The sequence below is a fragment of the Mesoplodon bidens genome (genome assembly GCF_964165515.1).
Source record: "Mesoplodon bidens genome assembly, chromosome: 8".
NCBI classification, from domain to species: Eukaryota; Metazoa; Chordata; class Mammalia; order Artiodactyla; family Ziphiidae; genus Mesoplodon; species Mesoplodon bidens.
Genome location: NC_138165.1, coordinates 23,268,361 through 23,290,614, shown reverse-complemented (window position 1 = coordinate 23,290,614; position 22,254 = coordinate 23,268,361). Strand labels below are relative to the sequence as shown.

General features: G+C 38.1%; 1 protein-coding gene across 1 annotated transcript in view; it reads left to right on the top strand.

Moving 5' to 3' along the window:
* The first annotated feature begins 3,961 nt into the window (after positions 1-3,961).
* MTX2 (metaxin 2) overlaps positions 3,962-22,254 on the top strand; it is a 63,444-nt gene continuing 45,151 nt past the window's right edge. The window contains exon 1 of the mRNA XM_081243055.1: positions 3,962-4,217. Within this exon, the coding sequence (XP_081099181.1) occupies positions 4,178-4,217 (40 nt within the window). The 5' untranslated portion in view covers positions 3,962-4,177. The remainder of the gene's footprint in view (positions 4,218-22,254) is intronic.

Here is a 22,254-nt window from a genome sequence, read left to right as displayed (position 1 = left end):
CCACAATAAGTCTAGTTAACAGTCTGTCACTATACATAGTTACAGAAGTTTTTTCTTGTGATGAGAACTTTTAAGATTTATTCTATTTTTTCTTGTGATGTGAACTTTTAAGATTTAGCAATTTTAAAATATGCAATACATTATTGTTAACTATGGTCACCACGATGTACATTATATCCCCTTGACTTATTTTATAACTGGAAGTTTGTACCTTTTGACGCCCTTCAGCCATTTCACCCAATACTTACACCCCGCCTCTGGCAACCACCAATCTGTTCTCTGTATCTATAAGCTTTTTTTCTTTTCTTTCTTTCTTTTTTTTAGATTTCACTTATAAATGAGATCATATGTTATTTGTCTTTCTCTGACTTATTTCAGTTAGCATAATGCCCTCAAGGTCCATCCATGTTGTTGCAAATGGCAAGATTTCATTATTTTGTATGGCTGAATAATACCCCATCGCATGTATATATGAATACCACATCTTCTTTATCCATTCATCTGCTGATGGACACTGAGGTTGCTTCCCAATCTTGGCTATTGTAAATAATGCTGTGAACATGGGGGTGCATATATCTTTTCGAGTTAGTGTTTGCTTTCTTCAAATGAACACCCAGGATTGGAATTGCTGGTTTGTATGGTAGTTCTAATTTTAATTATTTTGAGGAAACTTTATACTGTTTTCCATAGTGGCTACACCAATTTACATTCTCATCTACAGTGCACAAGGTTCCCTTTTCTCCATATCGTCAGCAACAATGTTATTTCTTGACTTTTTTTTTGTTGTTGTTGTTGTTTTTTTTTTTTTTTTTTTTTGCCGTACGCGGGCCTCTCACTGCTGCGGCCTCCCCCGCTGCGGAGCACAGGCTCTGGACGCGCAGGCTCAGCGGCCATGGGTCACGGGCCCAGCCGCTCCGCGGCATGTGGGATCTTCCCAGACCGGGGCACGAACCCGTGTCCCCTGCATTGGCAGGCGGACTCCCAACCACTGTGCCACCAGAGAAGCCCTATTTCTTGACTTTTTGATGATAGCTGTTCTAACAGGTGTGAGGTGTATCTCATTGTGATTTCAAATTGCGTTTCCCTGATGATTTGTGATGTTGAACATCTTTTCATGTTGGCCATCTGTATGTATTCTTTGGAAAAAAGTCTGTTCAAGTTGTCTGACCATTTCTATTTTACTTTATTTTATTTTATTTTGGCTGCACTGCACAGCTTGTGGGATCTTAGTTCCCTGACCAGGGATTGAGCCTGGGGCCCTGAGCAGTGAAAGCACAGAGTCCTAAACACTGGACTGCCAGGGAATTCCCTCTGCCCATTTTTAAATCATATTTTTTAAAAATATTGAGTTGTATGAGTTCTTTATGTATTATAGATATTAACCCCTTAACAGATATATGATTTGCAAATATTTTATCCCATTCAGTAGGTTGCCTTTTCATTTTGTTGATTGTTTCCTTTGCTGTGCAGAGCTTCTTAGTTTGATGTAGTCTCACTTGTTTATTTTCACTTTTGTTGCCTTTACTTTTGGTATCAAATCCAAAAAAATCATCACCAAGATTGATGTCAAGTTGCTTACTACCCATGTTTTCTTCTAGATTTATGGTTTTAGGTCTTATATTCAAGTCTTTAATCCATTTTGAGTTAATTTTTGTGTATGGTGTAAGGTAGCGGTCCAGTTTCATCCTTTGCGTGCAGCTGTCCAGTTTTCCCAGTATCATTTATTGAAGAGATTGTCTTTTCCCCACTGTATATCCTTGGCTCCTTTGTCATAAATTAACTGACATATACATTGGTTTATTTCTGAGCTTTCTATTCTGTTCTATTAATCCATGTGTCTGCTTTTATGCTAATACCATTCTCTTTAGATTACTACTGCTTTGTAATATAAATAGTTTGAAACCAGGAAGCATGATGCCTCCAGCTTTGCTCTTCTTTCTCAAGATTACTTTGGCTATTTGGAGTTTTTTGTGGTTCCATACAAATTTTAGAATTGTTTGTTCTATTTCTGTGAAAAATGCCATTGGAATTTTTATAGGGATTGCACTGAATCTGTATATTGCTTTGAGCATTATGGACATTTTAGAAATATTAATTCTTCCAATTCATAGCACAGAATATTTTCCATTTATTTGTGTCTTCTTCAATTTTTAAAAATCAATTATTATTATTATTTTTTATAAATTTATTTATTTATTTATTTTTGGCTGCGTTGGGTCTTCGTTGCTGTGCACGGGCTTTCTCTAGTTGCGGCAAGTGGGGGCTACTCTTCGTTGTGGTGCATGGGCTTCTCGTTGCGGTGGCTTCTCTTGTTGTGGAACATGGGCTCTAGGTGAGCAGGCTTCAGTAGCTGTGGCACGCGGGCTTAGTTGTTCCGCGGCATGTGGGATCTTCCTGGTCCAGGGCTCGAACCTGTGTCTCTTGCATTGGCAGGCCGATTCTTAACCACTGTGCCACCAGGGAAGTCCCTATTTTATTATTTTTGATGGAATTGTAAATGGGATTGTTTTCTTAATTTTTCTTTATGACATTTTGTTGTTACTGTATGGAAACAACAGATTTCTATGTATTGATTTTGTATCCTGAAACTTCTCTGAATTCATTTATTAGTTTAAGGTTTTTTTTGTGGTCTTTAGGGTTTTCTACATTTAATATCATAGCATCTGCAAATAGTGACAGTTTTTCTTCTTCATTTCCAAACTGAATTTCTTTTATTTCCTTTTCTTGCCTAATTGCTATGGCTTGGATTTCCAATTACTGTGTGATTTAAAATGAGTCACCTCATCACTCTGAACCCGTTTATCATCAGTGAAAGAGGGGCTTTGGCCCTCCAGATGATCTCTGAAGTCTGTTTCACTTGTAATATTTCATTCCTCTAAATCTGTAATATAGTCTGATTTTTCTTGAATTGTTTATGTATAATTTAAAAAGTTATTAGGTTAAGGGGTAAAAAGTCACCTATGGGATTTAGGTGTCTCCTCTTCCGGCCCCTCTTACCCCTGAAAGGGATGAACTGAAGTGTGTGACTAGAGTATTTTATTCTCCAAGATGAGCTTCATTTCAGGTGTACAGAGATGAAGGGCAAACTTTTAGCTTAGGTGCTGCTCAAGCCGCCTTCTCTCTGGCAAGCATGTTTGAATAAAGAAATAAACACTAACGTCTGTCCATGGACTAATCAACCTAACAGTATAGTTGAACAGAGGAAATTAATGTGGGTTTGAATCTGGGCTTGAGTGGACTCCCTGCGCAGGCAGTTTAAAATCCCTAAGCCTGTTTCTTTATCTGTAAAATGGCAATAACATCATCTTATTGGTCATCTAGAGGATGACATGAAATAGAATACTGTATATATATTTTACGTGCCTAGTATCCAGTGGACACTTAAAACTGTTACTTGCCTTGATGATATCCCTTATTTGTAGAATCTAAAAAATACAACAAATATTGTATTTGTGAATATAACAAAAAGGAAACAGACTCACGGATGTAGAGAACACATTAATGGTTACCAGTGGCGGCGGGTAGAGGCAATACAGGGGTGGCGGAGTGGGAGGTACAAACTACGGGGTGTAAGATTAGCTACAGGGATGCACTGTATCAATACAACACGGGGAATATAGCCAATATTTCATAATAACTGTAAATGAAGTTTAACCTTTAAAACTTATATAAAAAATAGAATTAAAAAAATCACCAACCTATACAATCAAGAGCAAACAAACGCTTGTTGTTTGAAACGACTTTAAAAAAAAAGTTACTTGCTTACAAAATCCTCGCTTAGAAAGGAAACTGAAAACCTCTGGGGTACCCCCGCCTGCCGGGTAGGCTGGAGTCGGGAATCAAACACCCTTCTCCCCTCTCCCTCCCCTCCCCCCGCCCACCGGCGGCCCCCAGCTGCCGTGACCCCGGAACCGCACCGCTGGGAGGAGTCAGAGGCGGGGTCGGCGGAAGTGCTCGCTCGCCGCTATCAGCTGCGCCGGAAGTTCCTGGCCTGGCCTGGCGGTAACCTTGGGGTCTTCGCCGCCCGAGCAGCCCCGGCCGCCGCGGGAGTGGGCTTTGCTAGTCCGAGCCTCAGCCGGGGCCAGGTCTGTTAGGTGCCAGAAATCGCCGGGTTGCGCAGGAGTTCGCTGAGGTTCCCGGGGTGTAGGAACCGCGGGCCCAGGGCCGCCCAGACGACATGTCTCTAGTGGCAGAAGCCTTCGTCTCGCAGATTGCAGGTAGCGTGCATGGCCGCGGACCCGGACGGAGGCGGGGACCGGCGTGGGGCAGTCGTGGGGAGCACTGTGGGCTTTAGGACTGCATGTTTCCTCCAGCCTTGTAGCATTAGACGCTGAACCCAGGCCTGGGGATGGAGGTGGGCACTGAGTACCAGCCGCATCTCATAGATGAGAAAACGGAGGGGGAGAAACTTGGCCAAGGTCACCCGGTAGGACTGGGAGTTCCATCTGCTTTTCCTGGGCACTGCTTTGTCCAGCTGCTCACTGGGTCTGGAGGTGTTGGGGTGCGTGGAGAACGCTGTGGGTTGGAATTAAGGTGGGGGCGTGGCCACAGGGGCAGGGCTTCCGAAAGCTTCAGTGATTAAGTATGGGGGCAGCCTCGGTGTGGGACCTGAAGTTTAAGGTGATGGTCACTAGTGAGTCGCCGTTGTCATTTGAGTGGCCACTGAAGTTTCCTCTCCGAGCAGCACAGTATTATCATTTGCTACGTCTCTAGGATTCATTGACACATTTTTAAGTCTACATGAATTTTTTGAAGCACCTTTGACTTGACGGACTGAACATGACTGATGTAAATAGATTTATAATGTATTTCTGTTATCGAGGTTCTTACTGTAGTGAAAGAAATTACATATTGTTGAGAAAGTGAGGAGACGATTGTAGGTGTAGGTTGATGGGTAATAGTTAATCTTTAAATGGAGTTAATCTTAAACATCCTAGCAGTATTCTCACGGTGAGTACGGTAAATATTCAGTCACAAGGATAAATAGGTACATTTACAGTAAGGTAGTATTTTTGAAATGGAAAGTACTGAATGTGTTACAGAATTTGCCAAAATGTTTTTCATTGCATTTGTGTGAACATATACTTCTTTTTTCCTTTTTTCACTTAAAGACTGTTTTCTAAAAGAGAGGGAAGCTCCCACTAGATTGCAAGCTTCATGAAAGCTGGGATAATACTTATTTTGTCTCTAGTATCTTTTTTCTTTTTTAAATTTATTTATTTATTTTTGGCTGCCTTGGGTCTTCATTGCTGCGTGAGGGCTTCTCTCTAGTTGCAGTGAGCAGTGCGCAGGCTTCTTATTGCAGTGGCTTCTCTTGTTGCAGAGCACGGGCTCTAGGCATGTGAGCTTCAGTACGTGGTACGTGGGCTCAGTAGTTGTGGCTCGTGGGCTCTAGAGCGCAGGCTCAGTAGTTGTGGCGCACGGGCTTCGTTGCTCCGCAGCCTGTGTCATCTTCCCGGACCAGGGCTAGAACCCGTCCCCTGCATTGGCAGGTGGATTCTTAACCACTGCACCACCAGGAAAGTCCCTGTCTCTAGTATCTTGAGGACCTGCTTTTAATAAGTTTGGAACTTTGCGTCCATTAGTGAAATTTAAGAATTTCTAGGAATTTTATCAGTCTGTCATCTTTGCTATTTGTAGTGGTCACTCTAGGAGGAGGCGTTTATAGATGGATAATTCAATAAATGGTGTTGGGACAACTCCTAAGTCATAACATTGCTAGAATAAATTCCAGATGAATTAAAGATTTAAGTGTAAAATAAGAACAAAAACCAAATTGTAATAAAATAATTAGGAAAAAATATAGGAGATATAGCGTAGGAGGCCCAAGCAAGACACAGAATTAAGAGTTCATGGAAGAAAAAATTATGGATTTTATTGCACATAAATTTAAAAAGCTTTGTATGATAAGAGACATAAGTTTCTACAAATTAAGAAAAAGACAGTCCAACAGAATCAAAGATAAAGGACAAGAACAGGCAGTTCACAAAAGGGGAAATGCAAATCAGCAGTGAAGGTATGAAAAGATGCTCTCCACTAATTTCCACTCAGTTGGACCCTCAAATTATTGGTGAGTCTGTAAGAAATCACTGCTTTTTGGGAACTTAACATAACAATATTTATTTAAATGCTGTTAATTGACCCAGAAATTCTTCTTCATGGGATTTATCTGATAGAAATAGAAGGACCAGTATTTTTTTTTTTTTTTTTTTTGCGGTATGCGGGGCTCTCACTGTTGTGGCCTCTCCCTTTGCGGAGCACAGGCTCCGGACACACAGGCTCAGCGACCATGGCTCACAGGCCTAGCTGCTCCGCGGCATGTGGGATCTTCCCAGACCGGGGCACGAACCTGTGTCCCCTGCATCGGCAGGCGGACTCTCAACCACTGCGCCACCAGGGAAGCCCGAAGGACCAGTATTTAAAGAAATATACAACAGTAATAATTGTAGTATTATTTGTAATAGCAAAAACCCAGAAATGTCCTATGGCATGCCCACATTATTACAGATACTAAAAATGAAGAGGTATATCTGTTAAATGCATTGGCTTGAAAACTCTGATTATCTTAAGTAAAAACAAGTTATAGAATAGTGTATGTGTGTATATGTATATAGTATGAACCCACTGTTAAATAAATGAACCCTGTATAAACATGTATATGTAAGCAAAGAAAAATGTAGAAGAATATTCAACTAATTTTAACTAGTAATGTCAGGGTAATAAGGATAGGATGTTGGTGGAGTGAGGATGTTTTACTTTTGAATTTAAATGGTTCTAATTTAAAAAATTTGAAAGATTACATTTTGGCAACAGCGAAAAAAGGGTGGCTATACCAATAATTTATATGAAACCTTGTATTGACTTGTAAGTGTGACTCAAATCCAACAACTAATCACAGCATTCTGTTTCTGGCAGTAATACGGTTTTCTTGGAAGAGGTCAACCTCAAGAGATTAGAGATATATATCTACATAGTCCCGTTATAACTTAATAAGTAAATGTGAATCTGTTTTTGTAGTTGAGAGCTCTATTTTTTAATGCGTTTAACACTTTATTATTCTTTCTTTCAGTGGGCCAACAAACTGGTATTTCTTTTGGAAACATTTAATGGCATCTTACATCTATCTGTGATATTCATGAAGTGCCCTCCTTGAGAACCTCATTCATAAGGACATCTTTTTGAAAGCCTTCTCTGAACTCCCCCACTTAAATGAACCACTTTTGTCTCTTTACCACTAGTGTATCGTGTATCCCTCACCAAGTCCTCTCAGTTCTTACTCCTTATTATGACTCAGTAGCTATTCTCTCCATCTCCACTGCTATATTATTACCTTAGTTTAGGGCTTTGTTATTTCTTGCTTGGATTACTGTAGTAGTGTCTGGATAGGTTTTCCTGCTTTCAGTCTGGTCTGTTTCTAGTACAGCCTCTACACTGCAAAGCCTCAGTGGGTTTTTGTCTGTTTGTGTTGTTTTATTTTTATTTTCCTAAAATGCAGATTTAACTCCTCTTGTTTTAACACCTCATTGGTTCCCCACTGTCAGTAGAATGGAGTGAGGCATACAAGAGCCTCCGTGAGTTATTCCAAGTCTGTCTCTCCAGCCTCATCTCTCATCACCCCTTTCCTTGAACTCTTGCCTTTCTAAACTATTAGTAAATAAATAAACTATTAGTAGTGTCCATCTTTGGCAAATGTTGCCTTTTCCCTGAACTGTCCACTTTGCTTGGATAACTCCTGTCTGTCCTTTAAGACTGAGCACATTTTAGCCTGTAAGTCTACCTGACATTTTTTTTCCTGTGTAATAAGAAAGGTTTATTGTTTTTTCTTTTTTTCTCATAATAAAAATGATACATTACTACTCTAGAAAATGAAAACAATCCAAAAGAATACAAAGTAAAAATCACCTAAAATCATAAATTTAAAATCTCATCCTCATCATTAAAACTTTGGTGAACAAAGCTACCTCATTTAGTCTCCCTACAAATAAAAAAATGAACATAAATAATATATAATATGATTACTTTTTTGTAATCTATTTAGTCATGTAGCATATCGAGATCTCTTTCCATGTCTATGAATGGACTGACATATATCATCATTGTTAAATGGTTGCATTAGTATTTCACGGTAATGAGAAATCATAATTGGCTTATCTAGTCTTATTATGATGGGTATTTGGGTGTTGTATTAGTTCAGCCTGAGAAGCAGAAGTGGTAGGAGCTCTAGTGCTAGTTCTAGCTCTGTCTACACACACACACACACACACACACCCCCACCCACCCACCCACGCATGCACACGCATGCGCACGGAACTGGCTTATGCTGTTGTTGTGGGGTTGGCCAAACAAATGCTAAGTCCGAAGGCAGACAGCCCTGAAGGGGGTCCAGGAGGAGGAGGGAGCACATGCCGCAGGTGCTGCTTGCAGAGCCCGAGCTCAGGGAGGACTTAGGTCCTCTGTTAGTAAGTTGGGCCCACCCAGGATAATCTCCCTTTTGATTAACACAAAGTCAGCTGATCCTGGACTTTAATTATATCAGCAGAATCCCTTCACAGCAACGTCTAGATTAGTATTTGAATAACTGGGAGGTGTTTGCTACAAAATGGCGGTTGCCTCCCTTCTGTCTTCCCAACACCTGCTGGAGGATACCCCTTGTAGCTCACCCTAATAAACAGTAGAAAGGATATTGTGGCAGATGTAGTTCAGTCTAGCCAGTTTCATGCGCCTCAAAACCATCACAGGTGTATATGACTTTGTAAACAGTGCTTACAAATACATATTTGTGTATCTGAGTAGTTTCTTTGGATAAATTTCTTAAACTGGGAGAGAATTTTGAATTTTTCTTTTAACTCAGTGACATGGAGATAAATGGTAACATGATTTTGAATTAATAGCTTGGATCTCTAGATAATGATATGCTAGATTAAGAACTTTAAAAAGAAGATGAAAGTAGTCCTGGATATTGAGTGGTTTTCAAAATCTTTTGTAACAGCCTGTGTATTTTACATTTTAACTTGTATTTTAAATGGCAAAATTTTCCAATACATTAGTTGAGTTTCAAGTTAAAAAAATATATTTTTTTTCAGATAGTTGGGTAGGCACATATCCCGGGGAAGGATTGAGTATTCCCATTTGGGTTGTATGACCATATTTGGAGTAGTCACTGTAGCCAAAAGGACAGAGTACTGTGATGGACAGGCCTGACTCACTTGCCCATCTATTTACCAGGAGTGACTCCAGCTTTTAGGGCCACCAGATACACACAAAAAGCTAGAGAGGTGCTGAGCGCTAAACTGCAGGAATCTCCTATAGTGTTGATCACTTCCTTCACCTTGCTTTCTTCCTGTGGACTTGCAAGTGAGAGTCAGACCTGGGTTTTTATTCAGCTACTTGCTAAATGTGTGACCTTGGGCAAATTACTTGCCTTTTTAAGCCTCAGGTTTCTTATTTGCAAAGTGGTAAAGATAATTATAGATTATTTAAGGAATAGATGACAGAAGATAGAAAATGCTTGGCATTGTGTCTGGCACATAGTAAGCACTCAATAAGTGTTCATTAATATTATATTTAGCTCATTTACCTATCAGTTTTTCTCTTACTGGACTTTGCTTCTGTCCTCCTGTGTGAAGATACAAGTTTGGTAAAGCTTTTAAAATTACTTATAAATAGAATACATAATTTATTTCAATAATATAGAACATCTGTAAACAGTTATTACTTTTATTAAAATTACTCCTGTAATAAATTATTCTAAGATACTTGTTTCAAGATTATACCTTTGATAAGTTCCAGCCATATTTATCTTCATCATATAATTGGATCTTCAGTATAGGTCATAGGTATAAATACTCTGAGACTTTTTCAGTGGTGATTTGTTTGTTAGCATTGCCAAAAGGTTTTAGCCTTAAAAACTTAGCTGCTAAGTATCTGGTTGATGATAAGAGTAAGCGTCCATTTTTGACCCACTGTGCTAGATGATATATTGATACATAGTTGCTAGTATTAGCAATTTGATCATGTTAGGCATTTTTCTTGTTTCATGGATGAGGAAATTGAAACTCTGTCAGGTAATAGAGTATAAAGGGTAGGAACAAGGCCATTGGAGTGAGACAGAACTGAATTCTAAGCTCAGTTCTGCTTTCTGTTTTATGATCTTGGGCAGAGCTTTCTAGGCCACAGTTTCCTTATTTGTGAAAAGGGGATAGTATATTTTATAATGTATTCTAAGTACCTAGGGTAGTACATGGTATGTTCAGTATGTGGTAGTTTGTTACTGCTTTTGTTCCCTAGGTGCCTCTGAGGATGTTACCTTTGTACTGTTATCCCTTTACCATTTTGGTCAGCAAAATATCCAAAGTGTCTTTATTTTTATTAATTTCTATACCATCATTTCTGAATGATCTTATTACTTCACTAATGTGTTGATATAGTTTAAGCATATTAGTTAATTTCATCATACTGTGATTATTAATCTTTTGAAATCAGGACAATATCTGTTCTGTTCTTTATTTAGAAGCTCTGTAAACTATGTAAAGGATGAAAAAGAAGACTTGGAATATTTCATTTATCTCATTGTGGGCATGCAGATGCTTAATTATTTAAATTTATTATTAATTTCATTCTTGCAGTTGCATTAATTTATGGTATGATCTAGGAAAGTAGTTTTACAGGTTCCATGGCACCCATATGTAAGCATTTTGAAAGTAAGTATAATCAATATAGGCATGTTTAAAAATTTTTGTTTTTATATCAGTAATGAAGTGCTTTTTATTCCATCTTTCTTCCACATGAATACTGGGAAATTTGGACTTTGAAAGCATTTCAGAAGCATCTTAGAGGCCCAAAGTGGAAACTACGGGTTAAAAGTCCTTTGTAAGATAGAAGTGATGCTATTGCTCACAAGATTTATTAAGAGTGAAGAAAATGGTAGTCAAGGCTCTTACATCTGTATATCTAATATCTAATAATTGCAACAGATATTTGAAAAAATATAATGCATTCAATTCTTTTGCTCTTGAAAATAAAGATATTTTGTTAGTTATTTGTAGTCTACATTCTGGGGATTCTCCAGTATTGAGGAAGGCACTGAGGAATTATTGAGAGGTTATTGAAGTGGCCATTACATTTCAGAGAATCTTTTTTCATTTGTATTAGTTGTATGAATAGACTCATACCGTAGTGCTTATCACCTTGGCACATGTAAAGTTGATATTGAAGGGGCAGATGGAGAAGCAAAACAAAGACAAAACAGGTTATACTTCAGATTAGAGGCAAAATACAGTTTACTGACAGCAGTGTGACCTATTTTCTTTTATCATATGAACAGGTTGAAAACCAAATTCTTTTTTTTTTTTATAATAGTTACTTATCAATCTTATTGCTTTTTTTTTTTTTTTTGCTGTATGCGGACCTCTCACCATTGTGGCCCCTCCCATTCCGGAGCACAGGCTCCGGACGCACAGGCCCAGGGACCACGGGCCACGGGGCCACGGCCCACGAAAACCAAATTCTTAAAGGCAGTGTTTATTTCCTTTTAGAAAACTTTGGTATGCTGTTAAGATCACTTGAAAGGCTTGTTTTTGATCGTATAATAGTCCATATTAAGCATAATGTGAGTTTTGATTTTCTTGCGTGCTTCATTAACATTCTGTACTCTGAAACGACACGATTTTTCATTTTTAACTTAAAAGATTTCGGTGATGTATGCCCCATAAAATTTGTCAGTCTTTCTTCTGTGAAGACTTTCGAGTTATTAATGTTAGCTCAAGCCTTTCATATATGAGTGAAAATTGAAAGAAAACATCAAACTTCTTAACATTTTTCACACATTTTTGATATTTCTTGATAAGCAGTTTTCAGATGGGCTGAAGATGTCACATGAAATGAGATATTAAATTCAGGCTTCTCATTTTTTGTTCAAAGACAGAAGTTATAATATTCAGCAAATCCAGCTACAGACATTTATGTGTAGAAGTTTCTGCCTTGCCAGTAAGAGAAATGCACGTTTTAATTTTTTATTGCTTTGTAAATGATCCTGTACTCTATTCTTGAGCACTTTTCTTATTTTTGTACGCTCTATAAATGAATCATGGTTTTGAACTTTCCTACATCAGTAATAAAAATGAAATTTGATTGGTTAGTAATAAAGAAGATTCTTTTCATAAAAACAATCATTTTGTCATGGCAATTCCATTAACTGTAACTGCATTAGCAAAATAGAAACCATAAAAAGCATTTCATTATGCTTGTACACTTAGCTATGTTTTTGTACTGATTATATATTTTTATCTCTAAGAACTTTTATAAACCAGAGAAGTTTCTTCATGGCTTAACCTGAGAAGTTATCATTCCTAATTTGGTTAGATGGTTTTATTTCCAGACTTATAGCAGTTTTTTGCTGTCAGGTATCTTTTAGGCTTTAGATAGCAAAAGACCTGCTTGTATTTCCCACAGAATACGTTTTTAGGTTGAGTATCTAATTTGCATTAGGTGCTCTGCTAAGTGCTGGGGTACAAAAATGAGTAACAGTTGTTGAGTTTGGTGAACTTACATTCTTGTGTTGGACAGATCCATTGAAACAAATACAAACTGAATTAGGGGTGTTAGATATTTCGTGAACATCTCAACTCTCCCTGCCCCTCACCTTCTGTCTAGCGCACTTGTGATTATTTTTTTTACCCAGTTCATATTTCGTCTCCTCTCGTGAATTCTTTCCTGTCTTCCTCAAGCAGATTGTTATTTCTTCAAGAGGATTCCTATAGTGCTTTATACATCCCTCTGGTCTGATGCTTATATTAATAATTGATATTGAGTACATTCTGTGAGCTTAGAGACTGTATGTGGCATTTACGTAGTTTATCTAATTTTATTCTTCCAAGAACCTTACAAGGTAGATGATATTTCCCCTTTTTACAGATGAAGTAAATGAGGCAAGAAGAGGTTATGCAACTTGGCTAAGGTCACTTAGGCAATAAGTTGTAGAGTTGGGAGGGGAACTCAGGCATGTCTCACTTCAAGACCTATGTTTTTTCCCACCTGTATTCATTTATTGTATTGTAAATGGTTATGTGCATCTCAGTCACCTCTTCTCACTCCCTCTGCTCTGTGCCCCCCACCCGCTCAACAAAATTAGATCTTAGAGAGCAATGGCAGTTTTATATTCATCTTTGTCTATTTATCATAGTCCCTGGTACATTTTCCAAGTTTAATAACCTATGGTTGTTTAGTTAAATGCTTTAATATTTTTTTTTTCAGCCTCTCTCAGGATTTTCTATCCCTGTGCTTCTGTTCATGAAGCGATTCTGTGATGGTTAGTCTATGTTATCTTATTTCTTGTTTGTTTTTTCTTTTTTTTTTGTTGTTGTTGTTCTTGGGGAATCTGGCAATTCTGCCAAGACTTCTGCAGGTATAACAACAGATCACATCCTCTGTAGGGAGTCATTTGTTTCACGGCTAGCTGAGAGGAGTGAGGGAGGAGGAATAGAGAGTTCTTTGGTTACCTAGCTTGATATGAGAGAGTGAGTATATGTCATGTACTAGAAAAGGGCAGATACTTAAAATAATAGGTATTATTGTTACAGTGATTGTAATTGCTTTAGAGTAGTGGGGAGGATTGTTTCATAGTTGGACGGACATTTATTTTCCATTTTCTAGGATTAGATTTAGAGAACCATTAAATCTTGAAGGGTAACACTGTTAACAATGTTGAGGTCTGATACTTGTGTGGGACTGTTTGTCTTCTCTCTGTTTTTTGGCCAGATACTGCACTTTTAATCTTAACCAGCTGTTTTTGCATAGTTCTGCTATTGATCTCATATTCATCTCTATTTCTGAGAAAAGTTCAGACACGGTGTCAGTGTTTCCTCTTTTATGAATTACAGATTACCATTTTTAAAAAGAGAATTCAAATTTTGAGTCCTAGCTACAAGGTTCATATCTATTCATAGTCACCTGGAGTTGGCCTGCTGTTTATTGGAAATTAATGAAAAATGGTGGATCTTTTTTATAATGGGGCAAAGTCTAAACATAACCATTTGAGAGGATGACACATGAATCCTTACTAAGAATGGAAGGTTTTCCGTTTAGCTTGTATTCATTTTAGCCTGAGTTATTGGCTTGCTGATGCTGTGAATTTGTTTTCTTCACCCTTGTTAACCTCCAGAAGTTTGTCAGTTTTATGAAATTGATCCTTGAATACCATTTTGAAATTGATCTCTAGTGTCACATAGATAGGTTCAGATGGCTCACGTTCAAGTCTCATAACTACTAACTTAATTTTACTTTCCTTATTGATTACATCTAATGGAAAAACTATCATTTAACCACTTTTTGGTTCCAAAGCAAGTGCAGCCTCAGTTCATTAGTCTTAAAAGCTTATTCTGGAACACTATTAAATTTCAACATGTTTCTAAAGCATGTTTTAAAACATGGCTTTAAGCCATATCCACAAATACTTAAGTAGAATAAGATGGGTAAAAATCTTCTTGAAAAAAATTAATCTGCATAGATCCTTACTGCCACATTCTATGAGGCAAATGAATCAAAGGGGTGAAAAGAACTTAATCTTATTTCAAGTGTACTCCATGTCCTGTGGACAGTACTTTTTTTTTTTTTTTTGATGGTGGTCGCAGACCATCTGCATCAGATTTACTTGGCGTGTGTGTGGCAAGTTTGGATTCTTGGCCCTCGTTTCTACAGTATCAGAATCTCTGAGTTTAGGGTTTGGTGGAAATATGCAATTTTACAGAGTTCCTTAGGGGATTCATATACATTAATGGTTGAGAACCATTCTTGTAGGATGATTGTAATTTCTTTAATTATAATTAATTAATTATTATAATTATTACCTAAGAACGTTTATTTGTGGGCTTTGTAAGAAGTTAGCTAATACAGTTCTGTGTTCATTGAATCCGGAGCCAGACTACCTGAGTTCAAACCCTGGCTCTTGTCACTTATTAGTCACTGTGACTTTGGCAAATTGCTTATGGTTGTTCCTTAATTTTCTTATTGTAAAATAGGGATAATAATAATAGTGTCTACATCATAAAGTTGTTGTGAGTTAGTTACTATGTCAAGCACTTAAGTACACAATAAATGCAATAAGTCTTTTAAAATCTATTTCAGTTTTACTGAGGTATAATTTATATACCCTTTTAAAGTGTACAATTAATTTTTAAAATATATTTACAGAGTTGTGATTATTACCACAATCCAGTTGTAGAAGAAACATTTTCATCACCCCCAAAAGAAATTTCTTGCCTGTTTACAGTCATTCCCATTCCCATCCCAGCCTGAGTCAACCACTAACCTACTTTCTGTTTCTGTAGATTTGCCTATTCTGAACATTTCATATAAATGGAATCATACAATGTGTTTTCTTTAGTGACTGGCTTTTTTCACTGGGAATAATGCTTTTGAAGTTCATCTATGTTATAACAGATATTAATGCTTGGCTCTTTTTTTTATTGCCAAATAGTATTTTGTGGTATGGATATACCACATTTAGTTTATTGACTCATCAGTTGATGGTCATTTAGGTTGTTTCCACCTTTTGTTTACTGTGAATAACACTGCTGTGAACATTCTTGTACAAATCTTTGTGTGGATATGTTTTTCCATTTCTCCTGGGTGAATACCTAGGAATGGAATTGCTGAGTCATAATGGCAATTCTGTGTTTAACATTTTGAAAGCCTCCAAGCTTTTTATATTCCCACCAGCAATGTGTGAGAGTTCCAAATGCTGTACATCCTCTAAACATTTGTTATTGTCTGTCTTGTTGATTAAAGCCATTCTAGTGGTGTGAGGTGGTGGCATCTCATTGTGGTTTTGATTTGCATTTCTCTAATGACTCATGATATTGAGTATCTTTTCATGTGCTTGTTTGGCCATTCATGTATCTCCTTTGGAGAAATGTCTATTCATATCCTATGCCCATGGAAAGGATTGAGTTATTTGTCATCTTTGTTATTGAGTTGTAAGTTTTTTGTATATTCTAGATACTAGCTGTAAGGGTCTTAAGGGACTTTTAACTGTTGTCACCATCCCCCCCGCCCCCCACCATTATCATCTGCCTCAGTAGCAGTCTAGGTAGTTTTTGACCAGAAAGAGGTAGATTCTCATTATTCTCTAGTTTCATTTGGGCACCAACTTTGGTTGTAAGAGAGAAGTTCTGCCCTTTACAAGTTTTCCTGAATTTTCAATCTGTTTTGCTTTCCTTCTTCTGCCTCCTGAATGGCAGGATATTAGAACCCATTTGCCTTGGATATTAATTCTAATGTATCATTCATTCATGTGCCCTCACTTTGAATCATTTTAGTCCTTTGTTTACCACGTTGTTACAAATGAATAGGTGGTTGGAGGTATTGATGAGGGATTTGTGGGGTTGATGATTTGTCTGCTATGGGCTCAGTAAATTGGCATTCATTTGGCATTCTGGAGATTGTGCACTGTTTTATGTAATTTTTTTCTTAATTCTGTGTAACATGTAGACAGAATTAAGCCTTGTTATGGGTGTATCAGATAATCTTTATTGTTATTTTCAGATAGGCTCCAGTATTCGTTAGAGTTTTAAACTTGAAACATTATCAAGATAACAGATAGGGAGATGGGCCATATGGTACCACTAAAGTCTAAGTGCCTTAAAGGCAGTTACTTGATTTTCTCTTTTTTTTTTTTTTTTTTGCTGTATGCGGACCTCTCACTGTTGTGGCCTCTCCCATTGCGGAGCACAGGCTCCGGACGCGCAGGCTCAGTGGCCATGGCTCACGGGCCCAGCTGCTCCGTGGCATGTGAGATCTTCCCAGACCGGGCCACGAACCCGTGTCCCCTGCATCGGCCTAAAACCTGCATCGGACTCTCAACCACTGCGCCACCAGGGAAGCCCACTTGATTTTCTTTATAATTTTATCCCTAGTGCTTAGAATGGTGCCTGGCACATTATATTCAGGGTGTGTGTGTGTGTGTTCTCTGAATATTTATTGAATGATAAAACGGATTTGTAGAATGTGGCTTAATTTACTTTCTAAAATGAGAGCTGTGTACAGTTTACTAGACATACTTATATGCAACAAGCAATAAAGAATATTCAGTGGATTCTGATGTCAATCAACAAGTTTTTAAGGACTGATGATAACTTGTAGCCAAGGGAATGGTTCTAGTGTGTATCTTCTTCCAAAGTTTGGCAATCCCTTTGTATTTTTGTCTTACACTTCTCTAGTCTGTCTTAGAATGTCTGCTCCTTGCTTCAGGACCCTTATTTCAATCTAAGGTATTCTTTTTTGTTGTTGTTTGTTTTTTTTTGCGGTACGCGGGCCTCTCACTGTTGCGGCCTCTCCCGTTGCGGAGCACAGGCTCTGGACATGCAGGCTCAGCGGCCATGGCTCACGGGCCTAGCCACTCCGCGGCATGTGGGATCTTCCTGGACCGGGGCACGAACCCGTGTCCCCAGCATTGGCAGGCAGGTTCCTAACCACTGCGCCACCAGGGAAGCCCTAAGGTATTCTTTAATCTTTCTATCTGCACTTCCTTGCAGTATATTTTTTAAGTGGCTCCTGTGATCTGAATGTTTGTGCCCCCTCCAAATTTATGCATTGAAACCCTAATCCCAAGGTGATGGTATTAGAAGGTGGGGACCGTTAGGAGGTGATTAGGTAATGAGGGCAGAACCCTTATGATTGGAATTAGTGCCAAGAGATCCCAGAGAGCTCCCTAGCCCCTTCCACCATGTGAGGACCCAGCAAGAAGTCCACAGTCAGTGACCTGGAAGAGGTCTCCTACCAGAACCCAACCATGCTGGCACCCTGATGTTGGACTTTGAGCTTCCAGAACTGTGAGAAACAAATTTCTGTTGTTTATAAGCCACCCAATCTGTGGTATTTTGTTATAGTAGCCCAAGTGGACTAAGACAGAGAGTAGCCTTACCACTGTGTTACAAAATACTACCTGTCAGTATTTTAAGTATTGGAACTATTTTAGGTTTATGGGAATGACAGCATGGCACTACACCTCTCCATTCTCTAACATGAGCCACTTTCCTTAAAATTTTTAAAAATTGAAGTATAGTTGATGTACAATATTGTATAAGTTATAAGTGTACAATATAGTGATGCACAATTTTTAAAGGTTATATTCCATTTATAATTATTATCAAATATTGGGTATATTCCCTGGGTTGTGCGATACGTGAGCCACTTTCTGACATGAACATTGATCTCCAACTGTTGAGGTGATGGGAGAATGTTTTTTTTAAGATAAATTTATTTATTTATTTTTGGCTGCGTTGGGTCTTCATTGCTGTGCGCAATCTTTCTCTAGTTGCAGCCAGCGGGGGCTACTCTTCGATGTGTTGCTCGGGCTTCTCATTGCGTTGGCTTCTCTTTCTTGCAGAGCACGGACTTTAGGCGCGTGGGCTTCAGTAGTTGTGTCACGTGGGCTCAGTTGTTGTGGCTCACGGGCTCTAGAGTGCAGGCTCAGTAGTTGTGGAGCATGGTCTTAGTTGCTCCGCGGCCTGTGGGATCTTCCCAGACCAGGGCTCGAACCCATGTTCCCTGCATTGGCAGGTGGATTCTTAATCACTGTGCCACCAGGGAAGTCTGAGAATGATTTTAAACTCTTATTGTGTGAAGAGTCATGTCCTGCTTACACATCTTTGAATTGTACTATAGTTTGCAGTCTGAATTGTTGAATCTAATATATAGCTCTTAAAATTCTAGCTTTGATAAAGTCACATGTCATCATATTTTAACTCTAAACATCTTAAAAATCTATTTTAAATGAAGGCTTCATATCATAACTGCCTAAAACTTGACAGGTGTTGAACTTAGTGTCTATGTTGATATCACTGAGATCATCAGTATAGTATTTATGTCAAACAGTATACTTATTTCCTTCTTTTCTCTGTGTGTCTTGCAGTAACTTGTCCATGTTTAAGAGCTGTCAAATGTTCTTTGAGCATTTTGTTATATTAGTCGTATTTGCATTTACACCTTTGGCAGAACGACATCCAAATTTGGAGATAGGTTGCATGCGTTTCTTATTCCTTTAGACTGTCTAAATAGTCTTTGGAAGAGGAAGAGATGACATCTATGAGCTTTTGGAATCTAGTTGCCTAAGGATAAACTGGGTTTGACTTCATTAGTGCACAAATGATAGTTTTGTGTACAGTTATTATAGCATTAATCTATTTGATGGATTGGAAATATGACAGTACTGAAGCAGCATGTAATATCAGTGCCTATTATCCTACAAATTATGTCTTCACCTACATTCATATGCCAGAGGAGTCATGTTGTACATTAAGAATGAAGAATTAAAAAAAAAACCCCGACAACAGAGGGCATCTCTTTTTATGGCCCTTCTCTTGTCCTTTTAGATTAGATCATCAAGAGATGGACTTTAGAATTAGACTTATTAGGGCATAGCACTTTCATACTGTGAAATACCCTGAATTGAATGGAATAGGTAGATCATTTGCCACCAGAATGACTTATCACCCAACTTGATACTATAGAGAATACTGCAGGTAAAATGGAGTCTTTAAGAAACCTAGGTATATACATATGTGAATTTGTTGGCCAGTAGTCATTTCTCTAAAAATTGTAATGGATTTGTAGTAAAGAGTATTGATGTTTTTGTTATATTGGTTGATAAAGCTTAAAAATAATAGGTACCTTAAAGATAATTAAATGAGAATCAAGTATGTATTTTGGGGGGCTATGGGTTTTGCTTTATCATGTGTGTATTTCTAGCACAAATTCATTTATTTATGTATTGTTTATTTTATATTAGGGCTTTCAAAAGTCCAAAAGTATATATTCTCTCTCTTTCTAAGCTTTATTCTCCTCCAAGATAAATACTTATGGGAGGTAGAAAATATCTTTGAAAAATTTAAAAACATTCCTTTGCATAAAAAAAGCTATCACTAAAGGCTGAGACTTTAAGAGGAATCACCTTTGCTCCTGGTAAAAGAGACATTAGTGTAAAATACTCAGGGCAGTTTTACCTGGGCAAAATTGAAAAGAAAGTAAAGGATAAAGGGGTTCAAAGACCTTTAATAATGTTATTTGGATAGAAAGTTATGTGGTGTTCTGATATTTGCTTTATTTCTAGATTTTTATTTATACCTGTAAAATAGGAATATATTTCTTCTTTATAAAAATGGTAAACACTTTCATGGACCTTTTGCTAGGGAATAAGAAGTCCTTCTAATTTTCAAGAATGAATTAATGTAGGTCACTAAGAGTATCTTGGAGTAAGTTATTGCTTTGGTATGAAAATGATATAGTAGTTTCTGATTGTGAAAGAATTAATTTCTGAAAGGTGGGTAGTTTTACTTTGGAACTCTTGTGATAAAGATTAGTTTTAAATGATACTTAGACCAAAAAAATTTAAATATTGCTTAATTTGAATTTCATATTTTGGCATGTATTGTACATATTATTATAAGTGCCATATTCAAGTTTGGAGCAATTGAGAAGCCTAGTCTTTAATAAATAATCTCAGGACCATAGGAATTTTCACATTCTGGGAACTTACTGCCTAGAAACAGAGATAAGTTATTGACATAATAATAGAATAGAGAAGAAAGCAATATATGATATAAGACAAGTACAAACTGCTATGAGCAGTATAGATAAAGGAGAAAGTAGATTTGTTTAGTTACAAAAGCCTTCTTGATAGAGGTAGCGTTTTTAAGCTTGGTCTTGAAAGAGGTGTAGGATTTGGGTATGTGGTGGGGAAGGAATATTCTGGACCGAGGGGAACAATTTGAGCAAAGTCACTAAGGTGAGGAAGTATGAAGTATATGGGGGAAATTTTAATTACTATGGTAGGATACAAGGGTACTATTATTAGGTAGATGGGTAGGCAGGTATTCCCCCCCCCCCCATTAATTTGTGTGTGTTCTTTCCAAGCTTTTTTCGTGGTCAAAAAAGGTGATTTCACTAGAATAGAGGAGGACTCTTCTTTGTTCAAGGGTACGTGAATGGCTGGGTTCCCTGCTGAAACTTCAAATAAGTAGTTATTTAATTAGAACAGTGTTTTCCAAGGTGGGGTGAGGTATATATACACCCTGTTTTATGCAGGACAGTCCTTTGAAGTACAGGAATAAAATATTGGAACTTAGGTTTCAATTTATTTTTTAACTGTTTTCTTTTTTAGTGTATGTTTTATAATGTGCATGATTTATTAGCTTAGGAATACCAGCCATATGATTTCCAAATCTATTTGGGTCTGCATACTCAAGGTTTTTTTTTTTTTTTGGCTGCGTTGGGTCTGTGCGCGGCCCCTCTCCAGCGCAGAGAGCCGGCGCTACCCCTCGCGACGGTGGGCAGGCTTCTCATTGGGTGGCCTCTCCCCTTGTCAAGCACGGGCTCCAGCAGCCGCAGCACGCAGGCTCAGTAGTTGTGGCTCGTGGGCTCCAGAGTGCAGGCTCAGCAGCTGTGGCGCATGGGCCCAGCTGCTCCGCGGCATGTGGGATCTGCCCCGACCAGAGCTTGAACCCGTGTTCCCTGCATCAGCAGGCGGATTCCCAACCACTGCGCCACCGGGGAGGCCCCCTCAAGTATTTTATTGATGGGGACATGAGAGTTTAAAAAGTGATAATCCCTATGTTAGAGTTAAAGAATATGGAAAGGCGAATAGTGAGAAGACTTGTCAGATGGTTGAGGGCCTTGTGTTGGTCTTAGGAGCATTTCAACAGTAATATCCAGTGAAAATTGTATATTTGGTCTAAAACATAGAAACAGATTTCCAGTTTTAGGGTCAGTGCATAGGTAAGTTTACAGGATTAGATTCTGCCAACTATTTCAGGCAGCTGTTTAACATTTTTATAGTTGTGTTATTGGTTGTAGTATTGGAGTTCTCTGGGTAAAAGTTTCCCTTTTTTTGTCCAGGTTGTGTAGTTTTCTTATCTTCCCTGATTCATTCTTAGCCTAAACAGTACAGAATCATAATAATGATAGTAGTAATAGTAAACACAAACATTTATTCAACCAGCATTTACTGATTGCCTGTTTGGTGCTAGGTTCTAGGAATGAAGTGGTAAGCAAAAATCAGATATGAACACTGGATTCATGTGCTTATTTTCTAGTGGGGGAGGTAAACAAGTAGTCCTCAAATCCTTGTAAAAGTGTTGACTGTGGTAAGTGGTTCAAAGAAGTGTGCATCTTATTCAAGCTTGAAACAGAGAGGGTTTGAACTATTCCGGAGGTCACTGAAGTCTTCCCTGAAGACAGGACCAGATACATAATTTGTAGGGC